Source organism: Macrosteles quadrilineatus, unplaced genomic scaffold, assembly GCF_028750875.1.
Source record: "Macrosteles quadrilineatus isolate MER2022 unplaced genomic scaffold, UCM_ALF_1.0 Scaffold_7__1_contigs__length_78375512, whole genome shotgun sequence".
Classification (NCBI taxonomy): Eukaryota; Metazoa; Arthropoda; class Insecta; order Hemiptera; family Cicadellidae; genus Macrosteles; species Macrosteles quadrilineatus.
Window position 1 is genome coordinate 5,715,511 of NW_026542600.1, and position 23,362 is coordinate 5,738,872.

General features: G+C 35.1%; 1 protein-coding gene across 3 annotated transcripts in view; it reads right to left on the reverse strand.

Moving 5' to 3' along the window:
• The window catches only part of LOC128997753 (F-box/LRR-repeat protein 20-like), an 87,592-nt gene that overhangs the window by 4,580 nt on the left and 59,650 nt on the right, over nt 1–23,362 (reverse strand). For 2 of the 3 annotated variants that reach the window (XM_054423410.1, XM_054423411.1), the window contains exon 9: nt 4,521–4,775. In XM_054423410.1, coding sequence (XP_054279385.1) covers nt 4,521–4,775 — 255 coding nt within the window. The remainder of the gene's footprint in view (nt 1–4,520; nt 4,776–23,362) is intronic. The other variant, XM_054423412.1, reaches the window with a different exon arrangement.

The window sequence follows — 23,362 nt, forward strand, 5'->3', positions numbered from 1 at the left end:
CACAGATGTTAAAATAAGTGATAAATGGACATTGTTTTCCCAATATAATGAAACTAATGTATAAATATTATTTGCTTTATTATGCAATTTAAGTGGATCTTTTACAAATTAATTCATATAGTATTTCGTACTAGGTTACATAATAGTTTTTAACCACTTGTGGCAGAGTTAAATTTTTATTTCTAAAACAAAAGTCGGGATGTAACAATTTTTTACAGCAGATTTAAAGAACAATAATTGTCTTATTTCCTTGTAGCAAAACAAGGGTACAGATGCTGGTTAATTATAGTTTGAATTAAATATTAGTGCTTCTTGTGTAGAATTAAAGTTGATATTAAAATATTGTTGTTGTTGATAATGTACCAGATCCAGGCTTTAAATTTAATTCAGTTTTATTGTTTATCAAAATGAAGGTTTGGTAGTTTTAAACTACAGTAGGTGGTGTTTTCATATTCCAGTTATTTGAGTGGTTTAATATCTGTTAGTGTTTTCTGTATAAAAATGTTTTTAATAGTAAGGTGTTTCTCTGATATATATCTGTTTTTCAAAACTGTCATTAAACTACCTACATCTACACATTTATATCTTTTAAGATTTTTAAAACTTTAATCTTTAAGACATTGCTGCATGCAACGGTTTTTAGGCTCTCGGGTAGTCTGTTTTACAACGTTGGTCCAAAATAATAGAAACTTGTCTTTCCCAATTCCAAGGTGACCCTTGGAAAGTGAAGCCTCCCACCATAACGTGTCCTACGTTGTATGACCTCGTCCCGGACAGAAAGCCTCTCGCAAAGATAGTCGGGCTCACAGAGAGTCAGTACCCTGTGCCATGCAGCACTTCAAAAGCCTGCACATGGCTTCCATGGTCAACAGACCGGCTGCTATAAGGAAGGGGAAAACATACAACTTTTTTTAGGAACGGATTTTTTGGATGGATATAAAACAAAAATCATGAATAAATTTCTTTCTAAAAACACTTGTTAGCAAGATATCTGCATTTTTATTTAAAATTTATATCTTTATTAAAGGTGTATTTTTTGTTTAGGATTTCAAGCAATAAACTATATTTGTAAAAAAATAATAATAAGAAAAGCTGTTGATTTCAAGGTGGTGGCCATTTCAATTTTAATAACTAAATTACTAAAGAAAATGGTACAAAAACATTAAGATGAAGTTGGCAAACACAACACAGTACATAAAATTTAACAAAGACTGTTTAAAACTAGATGTCATCCCTAAATACGCACAGATAAAAATTAAAAATCAGTCTTACGCTGCAAAGAAAACTAAGAATATGGCAGAGAAAATATGGATAAAAAATGAAATAAAACATATGTATTTTAAGAAGTCTCTACTAAACACTTTGCTCATGAAAAAGTATCTAGAATTAGCTGATACAGCCCATTTTGCTGAACTGGAGTGCCTAGTTCGACATGCCGAATCAGGCGTTAGTTAATGATCAAAAGAACAAGGAAACTGCCATTATGTTTGATTTTGATTTCTTTCCTAGTACAATAAACAATACCGATATCTCATTTGACACTGAAGAAATGTCTTCATTAGACAAAGGTCTCAAACATAGCCTCCCAATGACTAGTAGTTGAGGCATGTTCAGTGAACTAATTAACGCTGAAGTAGCTATTAAATCAATCTTCGAAAACGACTGCAGGAATGAAGCCAGGTTATTTTTATCACGGAAATTAAAAGCAAAGTACAAACAAAGCCCTAATTTTGCTAGTCTAACAATGTCGCAAAAACACCAAATTAATGTTGTAAAAAACATAAAAAACAAATTGTCTGAGCACGATGCTATGCATTGCTAAGCAGACAAGGGTAATACCACCGTTATAATGTACAAAAAAGATCACATCGCTAGAGTTGATAAGTTTATCACTGCCAACGAAGTTATTGAACTAAAGAAAGACTCTGCTAAAAATTATCAAACAAAAATCAAAACTCTGATAAATTAGAGTAAAGTGTTATTCACTGACAACGATATCCGCTATCTACGTATCATGAACCCATCATCCCGATACTACGGGGGCTTCCTTAAGTACATAAAACAGGTGTTTCCATCAGGCCACTAGTCGACTACACAAACGCACCCACATACAATATCGCTTAACGACTAGAAAGAATCCTAAAGGATAACATAGTGCTTGACAATATCCACAGCCTAAGGAATTCCTATGATTTCATTGACAAAACTAAAGATTGGCACATACAAAACCATCATTTGCTTGCCTCATTCGACATAGTGAATTTATACACGAATGTGCCCGTAGAAGAAACCATAGAAACCTAACAAACAAATCAGCTATGTTACCAGAGGCAATAAAAGAGATTATTGACCTGTTAAGAGAGATTTTGAGACAAAACTATTTTGCATTTAATGGGAAATATTATTCTCAAACTGATGGTCTGGCAATGGGCTCCCCACTCTCTGGAATTTTATCTGACATATACTTAAATTACATTGAAAATGAATACATTTTATCCCACAAGAATAAATATCATTCTAAAATAGTACTAAACGATAGATGTGTTGATGATACCATTGTCTTGTTTGATGGCAGTAAAAGGCAGTTGGATCTACTTTTAAATTATCTAAACAAAATAGCCCCGAGCCTAAAGTTCACCTTAGAAACAGAAGAAGACAACGCAATACATTTCCTAGATTTAACCATGACTAAAATTAACAATAAATTTGATTATAAAATCTACAGGAAACCCACTTTTTCAGTTCAGACCATTTACACGACCTCCTATCATCTACAGTCTAAAAAAATTGGAGCATACAGCTCAATGGTACACAGACTTCTAACGGTCCCTTTAAGTCCCACAAATTACAATAATGAATACAATATCATCAAACATATAGCCATATCCAACAGCTATAATAGCGGGCTTGTAGACATAAAAGCTTATAATCAAACACCATAATAGGGAGGTCAAACAAAAGGACAAACGTAAGAAGTACGTATGTATTGAATATTCCCACACACTACAAAATTGCCTATCCAAAGAGCTTCGTAGGCAGGGAATCGAATTAACATACAAAACTACAAACCGTACTCCTAACACCCTGTCACAAACTGACCGATCAAGAGATAAAATGGAAATGACAGGTGTTTACAAAATCAAATGCCAAGATTATCCAAGCCAATATGTTGGGCAAACAGGTCATGGGTTTGCTACTCGCTATAACGAACACAGACCCAAACCACGTTTAATCAAACAAAATTTAGCGTTTGCCCAGCATTTAATCGACCTAAACCATAGCATGAGTAAGATTGCTGACGGTCTTGAGGTGCTACATAAATGCAGAAAAGGTAGTTAAACACGTTAGAGGAATTTGAAATTCATAAACTATACCATGACAACACCGCCAGTGGACATATCCTCAACGAAAAACTGCAGATCCAGTCACACTCTATTTTCAATGTGCTAATTCACCAAAATAACTGGCCACCTGACCTTTGTTCTACTGATAACATGGACAACAACGAGGAAGGAGTCTGACACTGCAGTCTCCTACCTGCGCCGGGACCGTCCGCGTCGTGTGCGTGTGATAGGCCTATCGATGTCAATTAAATGTTTATTTTCCGTAGTTAAATGTTTGTATTCGTGTATTTATTGTGTGCGTGTGACATCGATGTCTTCGTTTTTGTAACCCTGATGATGCCGTATTCACGTAGAAACATGTAGGTTGTTAACCTCAATCAACATTTGGATTACTTGACAAGGTATTGTACCATTAATATTATAGACAGCTAAATTACAGTAGAATCTCGATTATCCGACCCAAACCAGCTGTGGCAAGGTCGGATAAGCGAAAATGTCGGATAACACGGAAAATTACAAAAACGACGGTCGCGCTGGAGTTGTTACCGTGGGATGAGTTGGCGATCACGCCGCAAACGTCGGACATGTTGACTATGGTTCCGTGATCGTGGGAGTTGTTAGCGCAGGCGCTGTGACCGGGGGGAGGTCGGATAGTGCGGAAGATCGTTTATTTATTTATTCATTTCAACGGATACACCATTTACAAACAATCGGATAACCGAAGGTGGGAAAACCGAGACTCTACTGTACCAATTTTAGACACATTGTGAATTATTGATGAAGATGCAGATTTTATGAAAATAATGTCAAGAGTGCCTAATTTTATTTATCATTTAGAATGTCCTACCACACGACATTAAAATCAAAAAGATTGAACAAAAAGTGGCACTTAATCACGATTTATAGTTATTCATGCCGGGCAATGTGAAGCGAACCCTTACAGTTTTACCTTATTTTGACTGGTTATTTTGTAGTAATGTTGTTTTCACAAACTGGTAGCTTATTAATATTTTAAATTATATATCAAATTTTAATAAGATGGTGTTAATAGTTTTAAATAAAAAGAAACTAAATTGCAAGTATCTCGCAAACAAGGCGTTTTTGGGAATAATATTACTCTTAAATTTTGTTTTATTTTTCACCCATAAAACCTATTTTTAAATTTGTTGTACTTACGGGACACCCTGTATAACCTTGAGAAAGATTTAAATATCTTACTCTGAGCCTTCTGATGCCAGCGCGTGTGATGAGTTGACAGTCGTACAGCTCTATACGTTGGAGGTTGTGGCAGGATATGAGATGTTCTAAGGACGCGTCAGTTATGAGAGGACAATTGTCCAGTTCCAACACTGTGAGATGCTCAGCAGCACACGGAGAAGTTCCCAGGTGACGTATACCTTCATCAGTGATCAGCTCACAGTGCGAAAGAGACTGAAATGTGACTTACATTTAGTAGATCATCTGCAACCTTTACAGAGTCAAATTGTGCAGCATTGGTGACGGAATCTGACAAACAACAAAAAATAAATAAAAATGTCTTTACTAGCCAGCATTTCTTTTAAATGTCCCAGCTCTCTGACCAATTAATTTGTTGCATTCAAGGTTGTTCTTGGATTGATTTTATTCTGTTCAAAAACTCAGAGCAAGACTTGTTTGGCCTCATAGTGTCATTGACACTGTCTATGAAGTAATTATTGAATATATCAGGCTTAATTTGGATACTGAGTTTGTATATTACCGCTGTTTATTTTTTTTTTACATTCTAGGAAGCTTTACACTAATTTTCACTCGTTTCTATGAGCGTCATTTTTTAAGTAAGGGCCGTTTTTGCGTATAGCTCGTAGTTTATGTGTTCACTGCAACGAGGCTTCTCGCCGCATTTGTAAACAGAATGGAACCATTTGTAGCTCAGAAGCTAACAAGTACACTTCGCTGTGTGCTTATAAACATTTTAAAATTATTGAATCTCCCGCCATATGCGAGATAAGTGATACACTTTTTTACCACAAGAAACATATAATACTGACATTCATCGCAAGATGACTGGAGATTGGAATGTGTAAATAAAGTGTAGAAATGACTTAAGGAGTTTTAAAATGGTTGTGAATATATCCATTTCAGAAGGAGTTGTGTTTTTAGTGAGTACCCAGACTTTTTACAGAAGACCTCAAAGGAAAAAGGTTTTCGCGGCTATTTTTAAACTCCCTAACCAATTTCTGCACTTTACTCTAACTCATTGCACTAAGGCCTTAAACTACAGTCATCTGGCGATAAATGTTGGTATTGAATATGTTTCTTGTAGTCGAAAAACATATTGCTGACCCTATGTCGCATGCGGCGGGGGATTCAATAATTTAAAAAAAGATTTTTTAACACACAGCGAAGCGTACACATCAGCTACAGAGCTGTAAATTGTTCCATTCTGTTAAAAAATAATGCCAGTAAGCAGCGAGGAGTAAACTAGGGAGCTATAAGCAAAAACAGACCTCACTTAAAAATTACCCTAGTATATATTTTACATTATTACGTATCTTGGCATTTTTTATGAAGGATACATACAACTTTTGAATTATTTGTACTTGTTATCGAGTAAAACATTATTTTTTTGCCTCGAGAATTAAAAACTTTGATAAAAAAAACTGTGTCTTTTTATAATAGTCAAGTCCATAAAATACCATTTCTTCATGAATTTTTTTTTCTTAACACGTTCACTGCTAAAGGAGATAAAAAAATTGAATCGTATTGGTAAAAAACATTATTGCTGTATAACATTCCTTTTTGTGTCCTTATTGAAATACAATATTATATAAAACGATCGGAAGTGAATATGATGTCATATTCATACAGTACTGACCCATCAGGAGCCAGAGTCAGAAAAAATGGAAATGTCACTGAATACATTACATATGTCAAATAAATAGTTATTTGTGTAACTAGTGGTGAAAGTGGCACTTTGCTGCACACGAGAGCAATGTTTACGCACGAGCCGCAGGCGAGTGTGGAATGATCTCGAGTGCAGCAAAGGCCTTTTTCACTCGTGTTACACATTATATTTTTCCTACAGTCACTATAAAGCATAAATCATTAGTCTTTCAAACACTATGCAACACGTTTTTAGGTTCAGCTGGCAACACAAATGGTGACCTAGAGAAAGTAGTACCCGCGGTCTAATATCACTCCGCTATTTTTCCTCGGCAAGAAATGTGCTCCGCGTTTTGCGAATATAGTTCCGTATGTTTTTGTAATTTGAAGTGGTTTCCGCGCCTAAAAAAAATGCTTAAAAGGTATTTTCTTGTTTATTAAGATCGTAGGAAGGTTTTAAAAACGTTTAAAAGAAAAGTCCAGAAAGTTCAGAAATACCGAAACTATAAACACGAAATGACAGGTTAAATCGTAGTTATAATAGTCAATCAGCTGCTCATAGTATAATTATCTTTAAGTGTTGCCAACCTATTTCCAAGCGTACACGGATTACGTGCATAATGGAACCACGCTGTTTTGTGTTGTTTCGTTGGAATCCTGATGTGCGGCAAAGTATAAACCGTACGGCAAAGTATAAATATGCAGCAATTAGCAGCTTTCTGTACTATAAACAGTACAAGGAAGCCAACTTTGTCGGGTGACTGTAGGAAAAATATATGTTCCAAAGATATATGTAGTCATTATCATAAAATAATCAACATAAAATAGTATATAAATTGATTGGAATTGATTATGACTTCATAATGTGACGTCATATTCATAGGTCAGTGCTGACCCATCAAGAACCAGTCAGAAAAAATTGAAATATTTAATAAAGATGAAAGCTATAAAAGATTTAAAATGTTAATATTATTGAAATAAAATAGTTTAAGTCACACACTACACGCTAACATGGTATAGGTCCACCTTCGACCGACGCTAGGCTCACACTGAGCAACAGATTGATGCACTGCAGTGTGGGTTAGTTCTGACCCCGCTGCATGAGCGCTGCGATCGCCGTGGATCAGTACTGACCTACCCACAGCAAATGTGTTAACCTTACTTATTTGCATGTAATAATTTAAGTTGTTTAGTATGATATGAAACTAAAATTCAAACTTAAACTCAGCTGTTAAAATTAGACTGTAGGAAGTTTGAATCATAGCATGCAAGCTTATTTGACAAAATGAGCTTTTTCTAAATGACAATCAAATATTATAAGCAGGTCCTGTTACTTCCATATCATTATGTAGGGTAAAAATCTCCTTCTCCATGTTAACCTTGTTAATTTTTTAATGTTACATATTATATATGTATAGTTTTTTTGTGAAATTTTAATGAAGACTGTGTTATTGACAAATTAAAATGAAGACTTATAATTTTTATATTTAAAAACTTCAATACAATTTTTACTTCCATAGCCCACACTCATAATACAAGATATGCAAATAGAATTGGAATCTCCACTAATCAGCAGCACAATACCTTTTCAAAAACAAATTGTTTCTAACATTTTTTTTAAACATGTTTAGCCTCTGGATCACGTAATTTACTAATAAAAAGGTTAAATACCTGTAGTACTTGTCCGTGATCCTGGATTTAGATCAGCGACCCAGGTTTCAAACCTAAAGGTTCATTTTCAAGCTGATACCATAGTTAAACGCATTCCAAACACACAAATCCTCTTTATAACTGTGAAGAGTCGTTAAAACACACAAACACGAAAAGACTAAACAAAATTGGCCAATCATAATACTGGTACGGTAGCGTGCGTGGTGTAGCCGGCAAAAGATGAGTCATGACTGGACACGCGTACACGTCAATGTTGGAGCGTGACGAATGTGCCCCCTCCCACCCCCGTTGTCTTTGTCAGATCCTCGCCTTTCATTGACACTGCCATCTATCATATCTATTGCAGTATTATAAATTAAATTTGACTCAAAGGATAATTTTTCATTGAGCAAATGGGTAGGACATTTTTTAGATGATCGGTATATTTCAAACTCTTTGATGGTGTTGTTCAAAGGTTTATTGCGGACATTTTCCATCACGATTGTAAAAAAACAATACACAACGTTTCGGGATATGGAATCTGATCCCGTCCTCAGGTAAAATAAAACTTAACTAACACATTACAACTAACAATACAAAAACAATCGTGATGGAAAATGTCTGCAATATACCTTTGAACAACATTAACTCACCATCACCAACAATGAACTTCAAACAAAGAATCTTCGATGGTGTTCATATGCTTGCCTTTTCTGCAGGAATGCAATATGTCCAGATTGGTATTAACGTCGGTGTAATTATGGTTTGTGTCTTTTAGATGGTTTGCGAAGGCAGATTTAGTTGATTTTTTAGGCAGGTGTTCTTTGAATCTTTGCGTAAACGAGCGAGCTGTTTGTCCAATGTAGTAGCTGGGACAGTCATTTCATTTAATTTTATAAATTCCTGTCTTATCAAAATTAGCAGTGTTTTGTACAATTCGTGTTTTTAGGAGATAAGATAATTTATTTGACGTTTTAAATGAAATTGAAAACTGTTTCTACATTGCACATATTTTGTTCCGGAATTATTCCTCTATGTATAAAGCAACTCAGTCATTTAATTCACCTACATTAGGTATATTCAAAAAATCTAGTAAATAGGTGGTTATTGGCTATCAGTGATGAAGAGGTCAAGGCTGGGGCGACCTGCCACTGACTGACAGCACTGAAGGGACAGGCTCTGCAAACTCTTGCAACCAACATAATTCTCTTTATAATTCTTTTTAATTCTTATCCATTCTTTTTTATTGGCTTCTTTTATTGGAAATATCTTCTGTTAATACAAATTTAAATGAATATTATTTATCATGTTGTATTATATCTTTAAATCTTGTTCCCATAGCACATAGTAAAGCTTTTTCAATTTTAAAACTTTGTTCTTCAAAAAACAAATTAGCTCCGAATTTTTAAAACTCAAATTTTTTACAACTCGAGTCGACACACAGACCACTGAGGTCTATGTAGACTCCTTTCCATTACATTATTTTTTTCTAGCTGAAGCAAGCATATTTAAATGTATATTTAAGTTTATACTATTAATAACTTTTTAAAACCAATTTAACATAAACAATGATGTAACACTTCTAGATTATATTTGTATTTTATTTTTTGAAAAAATGTTTCTTTGTTGAACATAAATATCTTAATGTGGAAATAAACTGATTTGATTTATCCGTGGTAACTGGTATTTATCTTACTTAATTAGAAATTTCCAGTTGTTCGATGATAATATGTTAGTCCAACATAAAATAAAAATAATATGTTAGTCCAAGATCAACATAGTTATAGAAAAGATAAGTCCACCATAACAGCATTGATATCTTTTATCTATATATATATAAAAGGCAAAGCCCTCACTCACTCACTCATCACTAATTCTCCCACTTCCCATTTACCTAGGAGGCTGAAATTTGGTACACTGATTCTTTAGGCATTAAATAGGAAAACTAAGTTGTTTTTATTCTGATCGGACTCTCGGGCTCCGCCCCAGTGGCTCTGGAGTTTCCCATGTTAACCTTATGAGTACTCATATTTAAATGGAATTAATGAATCTTAACAGCTGTTTCAATTAAGCAAGTTGGTTCTGTTCTATGATGTTCATTAGCATTGAAGTTGCAAGGATTACCAACAGGGTGCAGCACTATTATTTTTTTTTAATTTATGACAACAGCTAATTTGCAACCAAAAGGTGAGTGAGCGTAGTGAACGAACTTCAACCTGGAGGCGAGTTAGCGTAGTGAACGAGCTCCAGCCTAAAGGTGAGTGAGCGTAGCAAACGAACTTCAACCAGGACGTGATTGAGCCATGCGAACGAGCTCACTTATGAAGTAAAACGGGGCAAAGCCCGCGGGTACAGCTAGTTGAAGATATTTTAGAGAATTTGGATAAAGGTGCTAATTATTGGTGCTTTTTTAGACATGTCTAAGGCCTTTGATAGTTTTCACCATCCTACCTTAATAAATAAGCTGAACAATTATGGTATTTATGGTAAAGAATTGAACTGGATAAGTTCTTATTTGGAAGAAAGGCAAGCATTTGTCAGTGTTAGATTTGTTGAGAAGCAAAATGTGTACAATACAATTCTGAATACCAAACTATGTTTACTATGCAGATGACATCATTATGTCAATTCATGACAAAAATACAAATAGTATAGAATCCAAAATAGAAGATGATATTTCAATTGTAAACACTTTCCTCAATGATAAAAGTCTTAAATTAAATAAGAGTAAAACTACTTTGGTAAAATGTTCTTGTAAAAATTCAAAGAAGAATGAAATTTTCAATAACTTTGAGAATAACAACAAGTTTTTAGGTCTTATGATAAAACGTTAAACTGGTCCAAACATGTTGATCATGTTTGTAAGAAAATAAGTTTGGGAATTTGCATAATTAGAAGGCTTTAACCTTTTTTGCAATGAACAAACCCTTAAAAAGGTTTACTATGCCCATATTAACTTCCATATATCTTAAAACATTGAAATTTATGGGGGTACAAGTAATCAAAATTTAAAAAGAATTTAATTGTTACAGACAGAAGCTCTAAGACACATCCTAAATTTAGAAAGAAGCTCTAGCAAAAATTCTTTAAAACAATATTTCAAAGATTTTGAAATCTTAACAGTTGCGTGTTTATACAGGGTGTTCAAAAAAGGTGGGGACACAATTTACCTAGTGATTCATTGGCTCGAAATAAAGAGAAAATCAAGAATACATTTTTTTCCAAAATCGCTTTGTTACCCAGATATTCACCATTTTGTATTTTTTTTACATAAACATTTTTATCTTTGAATTTTTTCAACGAATCTTCATGAACCTTTGTATGTATGGTCAGGTAGAAGAGACCCATGTTAGAAAAATATACATCTAGATTCAACCTAAAATTTCAAAATGGCGGCCATATTAATTTTTTAAACTTTAATGATTCAGAAATGATTGATTTAAAAAAATAAATGTCAAAACACTTTTGTTTAGAATTTTTTATTCCCTGTCAAACAATACCAAGTGCAAAAAGATTCAATAAGGAATATCTGAAATATTAAATTTTTAGTTGTAAAATGGCGCAAACCTGACTAGCTTCTGCCTTATTCTACCCCATTTTACAGCTAAAAATCTTAATATTTCAGATATTCCTTATTGAATCTTTTTGAACGTGGTATCGTTTAGTTGGGAACTAAAAATACTAAATGAAAGGGTTCTTGACATTTTAGTTAAGTTTAAAAAATTAAAATAGCTGCCATTTTGAAATTTTAAGTTAAATCAAGATGAATATTTTTTCTAACATGTGTCTCTTTTACTTTAACAAACATACCAAGTTTCATAAATATTGGTTTAAATAACCTAAAAAATAAAAATGTTTATGTAAAAAATAGAAAATGGAGGATATCTGGTTAAAAAAAGTGATTGTGGAAAAAATTTTATTCTTGATTTTCTCTTTATTTTGACCCAAGGAATCACTACATAAATTATATCCCTACCTTTTTTGAACACCCTGTATAAATAATATTGGTAGGGTCGTTTTTGAGGACGGAAGACTTTTTCTTTGTGCCGATGACTCAGTTTTACTTTTTGAGGGCGACAGCTGGGAGGAAGTGTACCGTTTGGCTGAGCACGGCCATCACACTGTCAAGCAGTGGTTCGACCAGAGTCGGCTTTCAGTTAATACATCCAAAACAAAATTTATGCCAGTGTCTGTGAGAGCCGATCGGCCTGCAGCTGCATTTGCACACGTGCGGGAGTGTGAGGCTGAATGAGTGTTCTCTGTGAGTGCATTGAGAGAGTGTCTGAATACAAATACCTGGGTGTTATGTTTGACAACCGCCTAAAATGGAACTGTCATGTAACATATGTAAGAAATAAACTGCGAAAGTTTCTTTTATTTATTCACGTATCAACAAAATACTAACCCCAGACTTGATTAAAATAGTATATTATGCCTATGTGCAATCATTATTGCTATATGGAATTTTAGCTTGGAAAACATGTTATCAGAATGTTTCAACGCAACTCGAAATAATGCAAAAGTCTATTACTAAGATAGCAGTTACAAACATCGCCGTTATTCCTAAAATCTTGTGTTTAATGAATTTAAAGTACTAAATATACCTCAATTCTATGCAAAAATCGTTATTTTGTAAATTCATAAAACTAAAATTCTTTTGTTCCGACAGATTACACAGTATTACCTAATCAGATCATCCACCAATCATGGTATTATCACCCATAGATTAACAAAGTCAATAAATAGTATTTTGTCTTTTTATCTTGCAAACATCATTTACTCCCAACACTATTATACTATATTATACTACTACTGTCCGCTAAGTATTATATCCCCTCATCCATGCACATATGTATGGGCATATATGTGTTTTGTTGCTGATTGGTTCAAATTAGCTGTTGTCAAAACTGTAAAAAAAAGTAATATCAAGTATAATGTCAAGTGACTATCACTCGCGAGCTCCGGGGACGAGTTCGATCGCACGCGTTGCACACTTCGCGACGATAATGGCGAGAAGAACTCCGTGATTTTATGTCCACTCATACAAATCCAATATCCACTACAATACGAAACAAACTATCAATGTCTAGTGTAATTTGATGTACCCACAGTTCTGGTTGAGATATATTCTTCAATTTCTGTTGTATATAAAAAATCATTTAGAAATGTTCTCAGAAAATTCAAATAGACATAATTATGAAACCAGATTTAAAACAACTTACAAACAGTGCTTTGTAAATACTCAAAGAGTCAAACAAACATTCAATACATGGCAGCTAAATTGTTTAATAATTTATCAGTGGAGTCTCGGGAGTTGTCCTTAAACACTTTCAAATCAAAAATGAAAACATATTTAATACAAAAATGCCCATATACAGTGGAGGATTTTTTACATGTCCAAAGATTTCTATTTAATTGTGCCTGTATATATATATTTTTTTTTTAACTAGAACTTATTATATTGATTGATTACATGTAAGTATTCATTTGCTGTATTAATAACAGCATTATATATTTGATGACGATTATTAAGGCATTGTGAAATGTCTACAACAATAAATTGATTTGATTTGAGTGCCTCGACTTAACTGACCTCTGTTCGAATTGGGACTACTGATAAAAAACCCACGAACCTATGAACCGCCCAGTGTTGGGGAAGCTACTTTTAAAATGTAGCTAGCTACAACTACTGCTACATTTCCAAAAAAGTAGCTTCGCTACAGCTACAGCTACAGTTCCGAAAAAGTAGCTAGCTACAACTACAGCTACAATGAAATGTAGCTACAGCTACAATTTTAGCTACTTTCCCAAAGACGTTACTTTTTATTCCACGCACATTAGGTAAATGTAAAATTAATTGCAACAACATTTTTATTGAACAAACATTTAAACAAGAAATGTCAGTATTGTATCTAACATAACTTGGAAAACAAATAATTCCTAGATTTTATTTAATTTGTTGGCATTATAAACCTAACATTACAACAACAGCATCAAATAGTTGGGTGTCCCATCATATTTAGTACTTATTTTTAAATATTGCATTATTTTTAAACATCTTATACGTAAATTTCATTAAGTTCAAAGGACATACAACCAAACTATATTTTAAAAGCTCATTTTATTTCTTTAATATAGATTCATTTATAGATGTCTTATATCAACAATTAAGACCACTTAAACTGTAAAACGATTATTTAAAAATACTTTTTTGTGTTACAGAGCCTAGCCTATTGAAATTGGAGTGTATTGCCTTTCTTTACTTTTAAGGTTAAAAACGACATGGTTGCTATAACTTTTAACCATAGTGATAAGTTACTTGTTCTGAATAACACTTTTCAATCTCAAGAAATCGTCCTTTATTGTCATTATGCATAGGGCAAATTGTGCTTCAACCTAGTTGGTACAGAAAACAGTATTCAGCAACTTGTCCTGAAATCGGCTTTTAATTTAAACATGTTGAAATTTGTAAAGTAAAAATAACATGTAGGCCTACTTGGCTATGTAACAAGTTGGCTATAGTAGCTTTGTTCTTGCAAGGACTAAACAGATATATTCCTAATAATTGAACTTGGTATTGATCTTAAACCATAGCATAGCCTAGGAATAGTCCAATACAAGAGCTGTTAGCAGGAGCAAACTATGCTATTTTTTAAATGTAAGTTTCATGTTATATGGAGATTTTTTCGTTACAATTATCATGCAGTCTTGGCATATCTTAAATCTCATCAGGTAATTTCCTCTTTGTTAACTTAGTAAACCTTTGAAAAATCTTTGTAATCTAACCAAGGAAGGGCTTGTGATGATGAACCACAATTAACAGCTGAAGCAAAGGTTGATAGACCAGCTTTCTCATTATTTTAAGGTTTAGTGTTGGTTTCCATTAAAACCCTAGTTAAAACACTATCGATATAACAAAGAAAGTAAATTGATTGTTAATTTCCCTGTCAATCACTTGCAAGCATTCAATAGCTTGTCTTGTCACTGGTACCGGTAACGTTTAAACGTCGTCTGCATCTAGCGATTTTATTTTATCTGACAGTAATCATAGAGTAGTAAATTAAGGAAATGAGAGCTAAAAATAAGGATAACACTCAGTTAATGGCCTCCATGTCCACACAACGTTGTAACAGGGAATGAAACGGCTGCAACCAGCTGTATGAAGCCAAGAAAGTAGACTAGCGTCTAGACTGCCAGTGCAAGTCCGTGGAACGGACTGATCGGAGGATCGTGGATCAGATCAGTAGATCACCCCCCACCACCGCACCATGTCGTACGCTTCCGAATCATACCGGCGCATCAGCATAGCTTATCTAACTGTTCGGGAAAATTGTTATCTGTATTACTGTCGCTGTCAAAACGTATAATTTGTAGATTAAATTTGAATTAAATATAATTAAACTATCATAACCTAACCAAACTAACCAAACTTGCTGATAATGATAAACTCGAATAAAGGTTTACTAATCGAAAAATAGCTCTGTTCTAAAAATAAAATTATAAATGTCTCAAATTCTATTTTACAATCTTTTAATTATAAAATTAAACTGTCATAACCTAACCAAACCAACCAAACTTGCTGATATGAAAAAAATTGTTGACAAAAAGTTAGTGCTCCCGGTGGGATTCGAACCCGGCACCTTCAGATTATCAGCCCGACACGCTATCCACTTCACCACAAAGGCTCATGACTCAGTTCCGTATCGTTGCAGTAATGGTTGCCGTCACGCCATCGGCACTGAGCGGTGGTGGGGGGTTTTTCGATCTGATCCACGATCCTACCGTTCCTCGGACTTGCACTGGCAGTCTAGATGCTTATAGAAAGTAGACCTAATTGTTTTGAAAATCTCAGTTTGAAAGATGTTGTTTCACGTAAGGTTGAGGTTATGGTAAAAATCACTATCTCAAACAATGTTAATGTAGCGAGAAAAGTAGCTAAAATTCCGCTACAACTACTTTAAAAATGTAGCTAGCTACAGCTAAAGCTACAAAATCTTAAAAGTAGCGACGCTACAGCTAACGCTACAAAAAAAGTAGCGCGCTACTGTAGCGTCGCTACTTGTAGCGCGCTACTTCCCAACACTGGAACCGCCTTTAACTTGAAGTAGACGATTATCCTCGGCGAGCACGACGTTATCACAATTAATTTGTTGCTGTCCTATCACACTCCTGGGTGCATCTTCTATATAATTATACGTTAAGATGTCCAAGAAAGCTCTCTGATATCAATTTAAAGTAAACACTTAACTCACTATTTATTAGAATAATTGGTAAAAACGTAGGAGCTAACCAAAAGGCTGTGTGCTTGAAATGCAGTCAGTACTGCCAACCTTGTCTCTATGCCTTTTCAATACGACACGACAGTTGAGTCGGGGAGCAGTCGGCGGGAAAATCGGTCAGTCCCAAAATGTCTGGCTGCGGTCGGCCCATGTGTGCGCTCAGATTTACCACTATGGGGCCGACTTTGACTCCAGATTAAGATCAAATAGTCGACTGACAAGTCTCTCGTGTGCGGTAGGCCTAATAAAATAAGTAAATCTAAGATGGCTTTTGCATTGTTCATGATGGAAGACTTCAGAACTGTTGCGAAACACTAAATGCTACTTTTAAATAAACATAAACTATATAGGGCTATAAATACTGGGAACACACACAACGGACTTCTGTTAAACTGAACGTTGTGACAGTTAAGTGGCGTATATTAAGTCCGACCTGGGACTGATCACCCCAAGAATATAAAATCATTGTTGTGCTAGCCAACAATGCTGACATGTTGCCACCTGATAGTCACTGGTACTTCAAAGCTATGAGGAAAATTATAACTTTTAAATATGCTGGAGCTAATGTTGGCCAGTTAAACCCTCGTTATCAGCTCTGATAAGAGTCCAGACAGCGCTGGACAGATGACTACAGTCCAGACTGCCACCAGACACTGATGAGTTAACCTGTTAAGTTGGGACCTTCAATAATCAGAGTATTATATTGACCTTCTACTCTCAAGAGGATTAAGCCTAATTTTAGTGCAAAGAGGTATGGAAAACTATTGATTGATTGAACTAGTTTACGTACATACTGTACATTTTATGTACCTGACGCATGAATGTTCTCTAGGAATATTTCAATAAAGATTTTGTCTATTGATTATTTCGCAATTACTTTTTATTAATGTTTTTACTAAATTAAAAATGTAAATTATAAAGTAACTAATTTTGAATTTTGCAAAGCATGCATGGATTTTTCATGGTCAGGATTGAAATATTGTAAAGTCTTGAAAAGTGTAAAAAGGGTTAATAAAAGTTGAATAAATTAGCCAGATTAAGTAGGGGCTGTATTTAAATTTGGTTGAGCAACAATATAAGTCATGGATGAAAGTAAAATATGAAAAGTATAGTATTTTAAATATTACCTACGTTTTGTTTAAAACCAATTTTGACATGGTTGTGAAACAGTTATAATGTAATTTTATTTTAGTAATTAAATGTTATTTTAGTAATTAAATGTTAGTAAAAAATGTTAAAGCTGATTTAAATTTGTGTAGATAATATGTTGATTTTGAAAGGAATTAATTTTGAAGTTACAATTGATTTTAAATTCAAGTAGAATTTTATTTGATAAAGTGTGGAATAATTATTTATTTGCTTTGTTACTTTGAACAGGAAAATAATACTTTGCCTTATCATTTATAAATTAATTCTAAATTGTCAGAAACTATGAAACCGTTTTTATTTATTTTTACTGATTATATATTTGCTATGAAATAATAAAGTATGACTAGGAATATTTTGCTCGATACATAATACTAAATGTGTATGTTTCTGAAATAATATAATGTGTTTTGACAAAAGTATATTTATAATTTATGCAAGGTCTATAATTTATTAAATTCATAGTAGATGTTATGTAATTAATTTTACTATTTTATAATGTGATGTGAACACAACTGTACAACTTTAGTATTGTTAAATATTGTCTTGAGCTTAAAGTGACTAAATTTTTAATTATTAGTAGGGAACCTGTGAAATACTATTCTAGCTAGGACAATGTTTTGTCACATGAAAGTGATTAAGTTAAAACCACAGTAGCCTTTACCAAATGAATATCTTGCTATTGTACAGTGACTGATTAATTTATCTGTAAACTTTGATAACTTAACCTATTTGGGGACAAATTAATTTACACTAAATGAGGACAGCTATTTATGAAATGTTATTTATTTGTTCTGGTTTTGACTATTATATATTTTGGCCCAATTAAAACTGTCTGATGTTATATTTTATTCAATTTTATGCAATATACTGTAAATTAAGGACGTTACATGGTCTTTACGAGGCTCTACCAACATCTTGAGGCCACAGTCACCGGCTACTCATCTGGACCACTACCTAGCAAACCCATTGCTTTTGTGGGGTACACCTACCGCTGATCAGTCCATCCGCGGCTGGATATTGTGCGGTTCGCATTCCGGGCCCGGTTGAGATGGTATATCCTATTTGTGAAGACTACTGTTATGAGTGACACTTTAATTTTGACTCAGTGTGTTTAGAATTCCAGCTACTTGACCTACTCTTCAACCAGGAATGGACTTTATCACATTTTATTGTTTTCAGTGATAAAGTGGATATTATTGCTTCCTGCAATGGAATAATTTCTTTTGTTCTTTACTTTATGAAACTGATTTAGGGGTTGTATTTAGATATTTAATGTAGACATTTTGGAGAATTTATTAGATTTTAGTAATTTTTCCTGATAAATAGTTTATTTAATTTCCTGATAAGCTTATACTACTGAGACCTTGGTAAACTGATCGAGGCTAGATATTCTTTGTAAATTTTATTTAGAGGATTAAATTTAATTTTGAGGGAATTAATATTGTTTTTTTTTGTCTTTGTAATATGAAGTCTACACCTTGGAGTCAATAAATAATTTTGTTACTTTGAGAATTTTGCTAAGCTTAATATTCCTGTGGATAAGTTTAGATTTTAACTGAATTGTATTATAATCATTTTTTAGACTAGCTGGTACACAATAATTGTGCAATCAATGCATGTTTGGTAAAGTAAGATTACAAAGTTTGCCATACCAAGTGAGGTGTGTTGGGTTTTTGCAATTTGGGGCAAAGTTCATTCTTTTTGATCGTCCGAATGAATATTCCCTACACAAAGTGGAGCCCTTAACATATTCACTTGCAACCAACTTTAAGAAAAATAGTAACTCAACCTTATTTCTATTTATTAAATGTCTATTTATTAAATGTAAATAGACGGCAAATACTATTCGCAAATAAAAGCTAAACTAACAAACTTGCTGGCAAGTTTCTGACTGGTCAGAAATGAATTTGAACTAAATTACTGGTGTTGGTTTGGCTTGATTCATTGTCTCACTTCCTAACTGACATAAAATTGCACAACAGTTTATGGGATGCTAAAATAATAGTTATATACCTAGTAAAATTCACAAAGAAAACAAATAAAAAATTGAAAAAAATAAGTTTTTCCCCTAAAAGAATTGTTCTAATAACTAAAAGGCCTATTATTGTTTTATAGTTTATTTTGATTCAAGTTTAGGCCTATTATCTTGTGTAAAGGGCCTTACTTCAATTTTTGAAATGTTTGATTGTATGATATTTGTCAAAACAGTTGTTTGGATGAAGTCCGGGTTTCCAAGGACACGTAGCAAAGTAAAAACTGGTCTCCCTTTGCCCTCCTGGAACCTTTCTGTTGGAACAAACTGCACAGTCTTTAGTTTCGCTTCTTGTACCTGCAGGGAATGGTACATCCCATTCAATTGAACAACATCATCTCCTTCTGCAGAGTGGGGGCGACCCTGTTTGCAGCTAAGGTTTCTGACATCCCCAACCAGTTCCTTTATAAATTCTTTTCTGTACGTTGAATGGATAACTGGTCTCAAATTGTTCTTCTCTCTTTCAATATTGTACAAAATAAAGCTATTTCCTATTGGCACTTCTAGAATCCAGAAATACAATTTTCTCCACCACTTCAAACGTTTTTGGCAAAGCCGTAGCTGGTGCAATAGTGATCATTCCGGTCGATGCCTCCCATCTTGGCTGTCTAGTCACAGATTGCAATAGGCTTAGGGATGGTTTCCACAACATTTATCTTGACAACTCTTCTTTTTTTACATAATACCACCTTCACCCAACTACCACCACACTTAATGTAATACCACCTTAACCCATCCACCATCCCACTTAATGTAATACCACCTTCATCCAACCACCATCCCACTTAATGTAATACCACCTTCACCCAACCACCACCACACTTAATGTAATACCACCTTCACCCAACCACCATCCCACTTAATTTAATACCACCTTCACCCAACCACCACCACACTTAATGTAATACCACCTTTACCGAACCACCACCACACTTAATGTAATACCACCTTCACCCAACCACCATCCCGCTTAATGTAATACCACCTTCACCCAACCACCACTCCACTTAATGTAATACCACCTTCACCCAACCACCACCACACTTAATGTAATATCACCTTCACCCAACCACCACCACACTTAATGTAATACCACCTTCACCCAACCACCACCACACTTAATGTAATACCACCTTCACCCAACCACCACCACACTTAATGTAATACCACCTTCACCCAAACACCTCCACACTTAATGTAATATCACCTTCACCCAACCACCACCACACTTAATGTAATATCACCTTCACCCAACCACCACCACACTTAATGTAATATCACCTTCACCCAACCACCACCACACTTAATGTAATACCACCTTCACCCAACCACCACCACACTTAATGTAATACCACCTTCACCCAACCACCACCACACTTAATGTAATACCACCTTCACCCAAACACCTCCACACTTAATGCAATACCACCTTCACCCAACCACCACCACACTTAATGTAATACCACCTTCACCCAACCACCACCACACTTAATGTAATATCACCTTCACCCAACCACCACCACACTTAATGTAATACCACCTTTACCGAACCACCACCCCACTTAATGTAATACCACCTTCACCCAAACACCACCACACTTAATGTAATACCACCTTCACCCAACCACCACCACACTTAATGTAATACCACCTTCACCCAACCACCACCACACTTAATGTAATATCACCTTCACCCAACCACCACCACACTTAATGTAATACCACCTTCACCCAAACACCTCCACACTTAATGCAATACCACCTTCCCCCAACTACCACTTCACTTAATGTAATACCACCTTCACCCAACCACCACCACACTTAATGTAATACCACCTTCACCCAACTACCACCACACTTAATGTAATACCACCTTCACCCAACCACCATCCCGCTTAATGTAATACCACCTTCACCCAACCCCCACCACACTTAATGTAATACCACCTTCACCCAACCACCACCACATTTAATGTAATACCACCTTCACCCAACCACCATCCCGCTTAATGTAATACCACCTTCACCCAACTACCACCCCACTTAATGTAATACCACCTTCACCCAATTACCACCACACTTAATGTAATACCACCTTCACCCAACCACCACCACATTTAATGTAATACCACCTTCACCCAACCACCATCCCGCTTAATGTAATACCACCTTCACCCAACCACCATCCCGCTTAATGTAATACCACCTTCACCCAAACACCACCACACTTAATGTAATACCACCTTCTCCCAACTACCACCCCACTTAATGTAATACCACCTTCACCCAACCACCACCACACTTAATGTAATACCACCTTCACCCAACTACCACCCCACTTAATGTAATACCACCTTCACCCAAATACCACCACACTTAATGTAATACCACCTTCACCCAACCACCACCACACTTAATGCAATACCACCTTCACCCAAATACCACCACACTTAATGTAATACCACCTTCACCCAACCACCACCACACTTAATGCAATACCACCTTCACCCAACTACCACTCCACTTAATGTAATACAGTAAAACCTCACTAACTCGACAGTCTTCAGCTGACAGGGCGCTTGTCTTGCTGGCTTTGCCTTATTATCGTTGTGTTAGACTTTTCATGTGAAGCAGTTCGATTTTCGAGCTGAGCTGATCCAACAAGCTTGAGCCACCAAGCTGATACAAGCTTGAAATTGAGAGATCGAGCACTAAGTCAGAAAATCGAGCTCAAGCCGAGCTTTTACCATCGCGTTTGCAAAGTTTCAATGTTATGGATAATTCGACAACACTGAAACTCAAAAACCTCTAATTCCACAAATTGTCGAGTTAGTGAGGTTTTACTGCACCACCTTAATCGGTTAAGTACCAATAAACAATCGCCACACTTGATATAATACCATCTTGTTGGGTTGATATGAACCCTTGTCTACAGTGATAAATGGAGTGAGAGAAATCACCAGCTTGATTTGTTTGGATCCTCATGCCAGGCTAGATTACGTGTGATCAGCACATAGACAAATATGAGGGTGGCACCTAGAACCAATGGAAGGCTAGCACATGAATTTCATGGGTATTAGGCGGCTGGTAGCCTCAATAGGGATAGGGCCGTCAAAACTCAGTCTCTGCTACCTAGTGGCGAGTTGAAATAAAATATCTGGAATATGTAAAATAGGGAATAACAGACCCAAATCATTGGACAAGGAGTTATCCATTAACTTGAGCACTTGTGACGCGTATTTCCTGCCAGGTAAATACAAAGAGTTACGCAGGAAATTACGCCACCTAAAAAATGGACAAAGTCCCAGGACTCGCAGGAGTAGGGTTGCTGGGATCCTCCAGAGGTGTTTTCGGTAGTCTTAATTAATATTAGTCTTAGTTAAGTAGAGCTCAGAATAAAATAAAAGTGTCACTAGACACAACACTTATTATCGCCCCTCTAGTCAGTGGGGTTTGGTGGGGACCTATAATTTAGACAGGACACTGTGCGTTCACACTACTTAAAAATAAAATTACACAAGTAGATAAACCAGGTAGAACCACTCGGCTTACCAACAGGGTTACACGTAGGAACCTTAAAAAGGGTTAGACAGGCCTAGCATAGGTCCCACAGAGTCTGAGATAAAAACCAAAAATGACTTAAGTTGCCACTAGGGGTCTGCGGGACAGACCTTTTTAGTTCGGGTCGGGTTGGGTCGGGCCGATCATTTTGGTCCTTGGGTCTCAAGATTCAAGACAAAATTCATTAATTACCGGATTTTTAATTGTTTTAACTTCTATCTGTGTTTATAATATTACTTGATAATAAAATATGAAAAAAATGTATTTATGTATATTATTTCAATTTCATATCTTATTTACAGCTTGGGAATTGCCTCAACTGCAAGAAAGAAGAAAATAACATTTTTTATGAAGACATTCTTTCCCATAACTGTTGAAATAACTAAATTACAACAAATTTTGAATGGAACCTGATATAAAAAGAAAAAACGATCATAAACAAATCAATTAACATATCACAATTTTAGGGCCTGTTGACTGGCTTT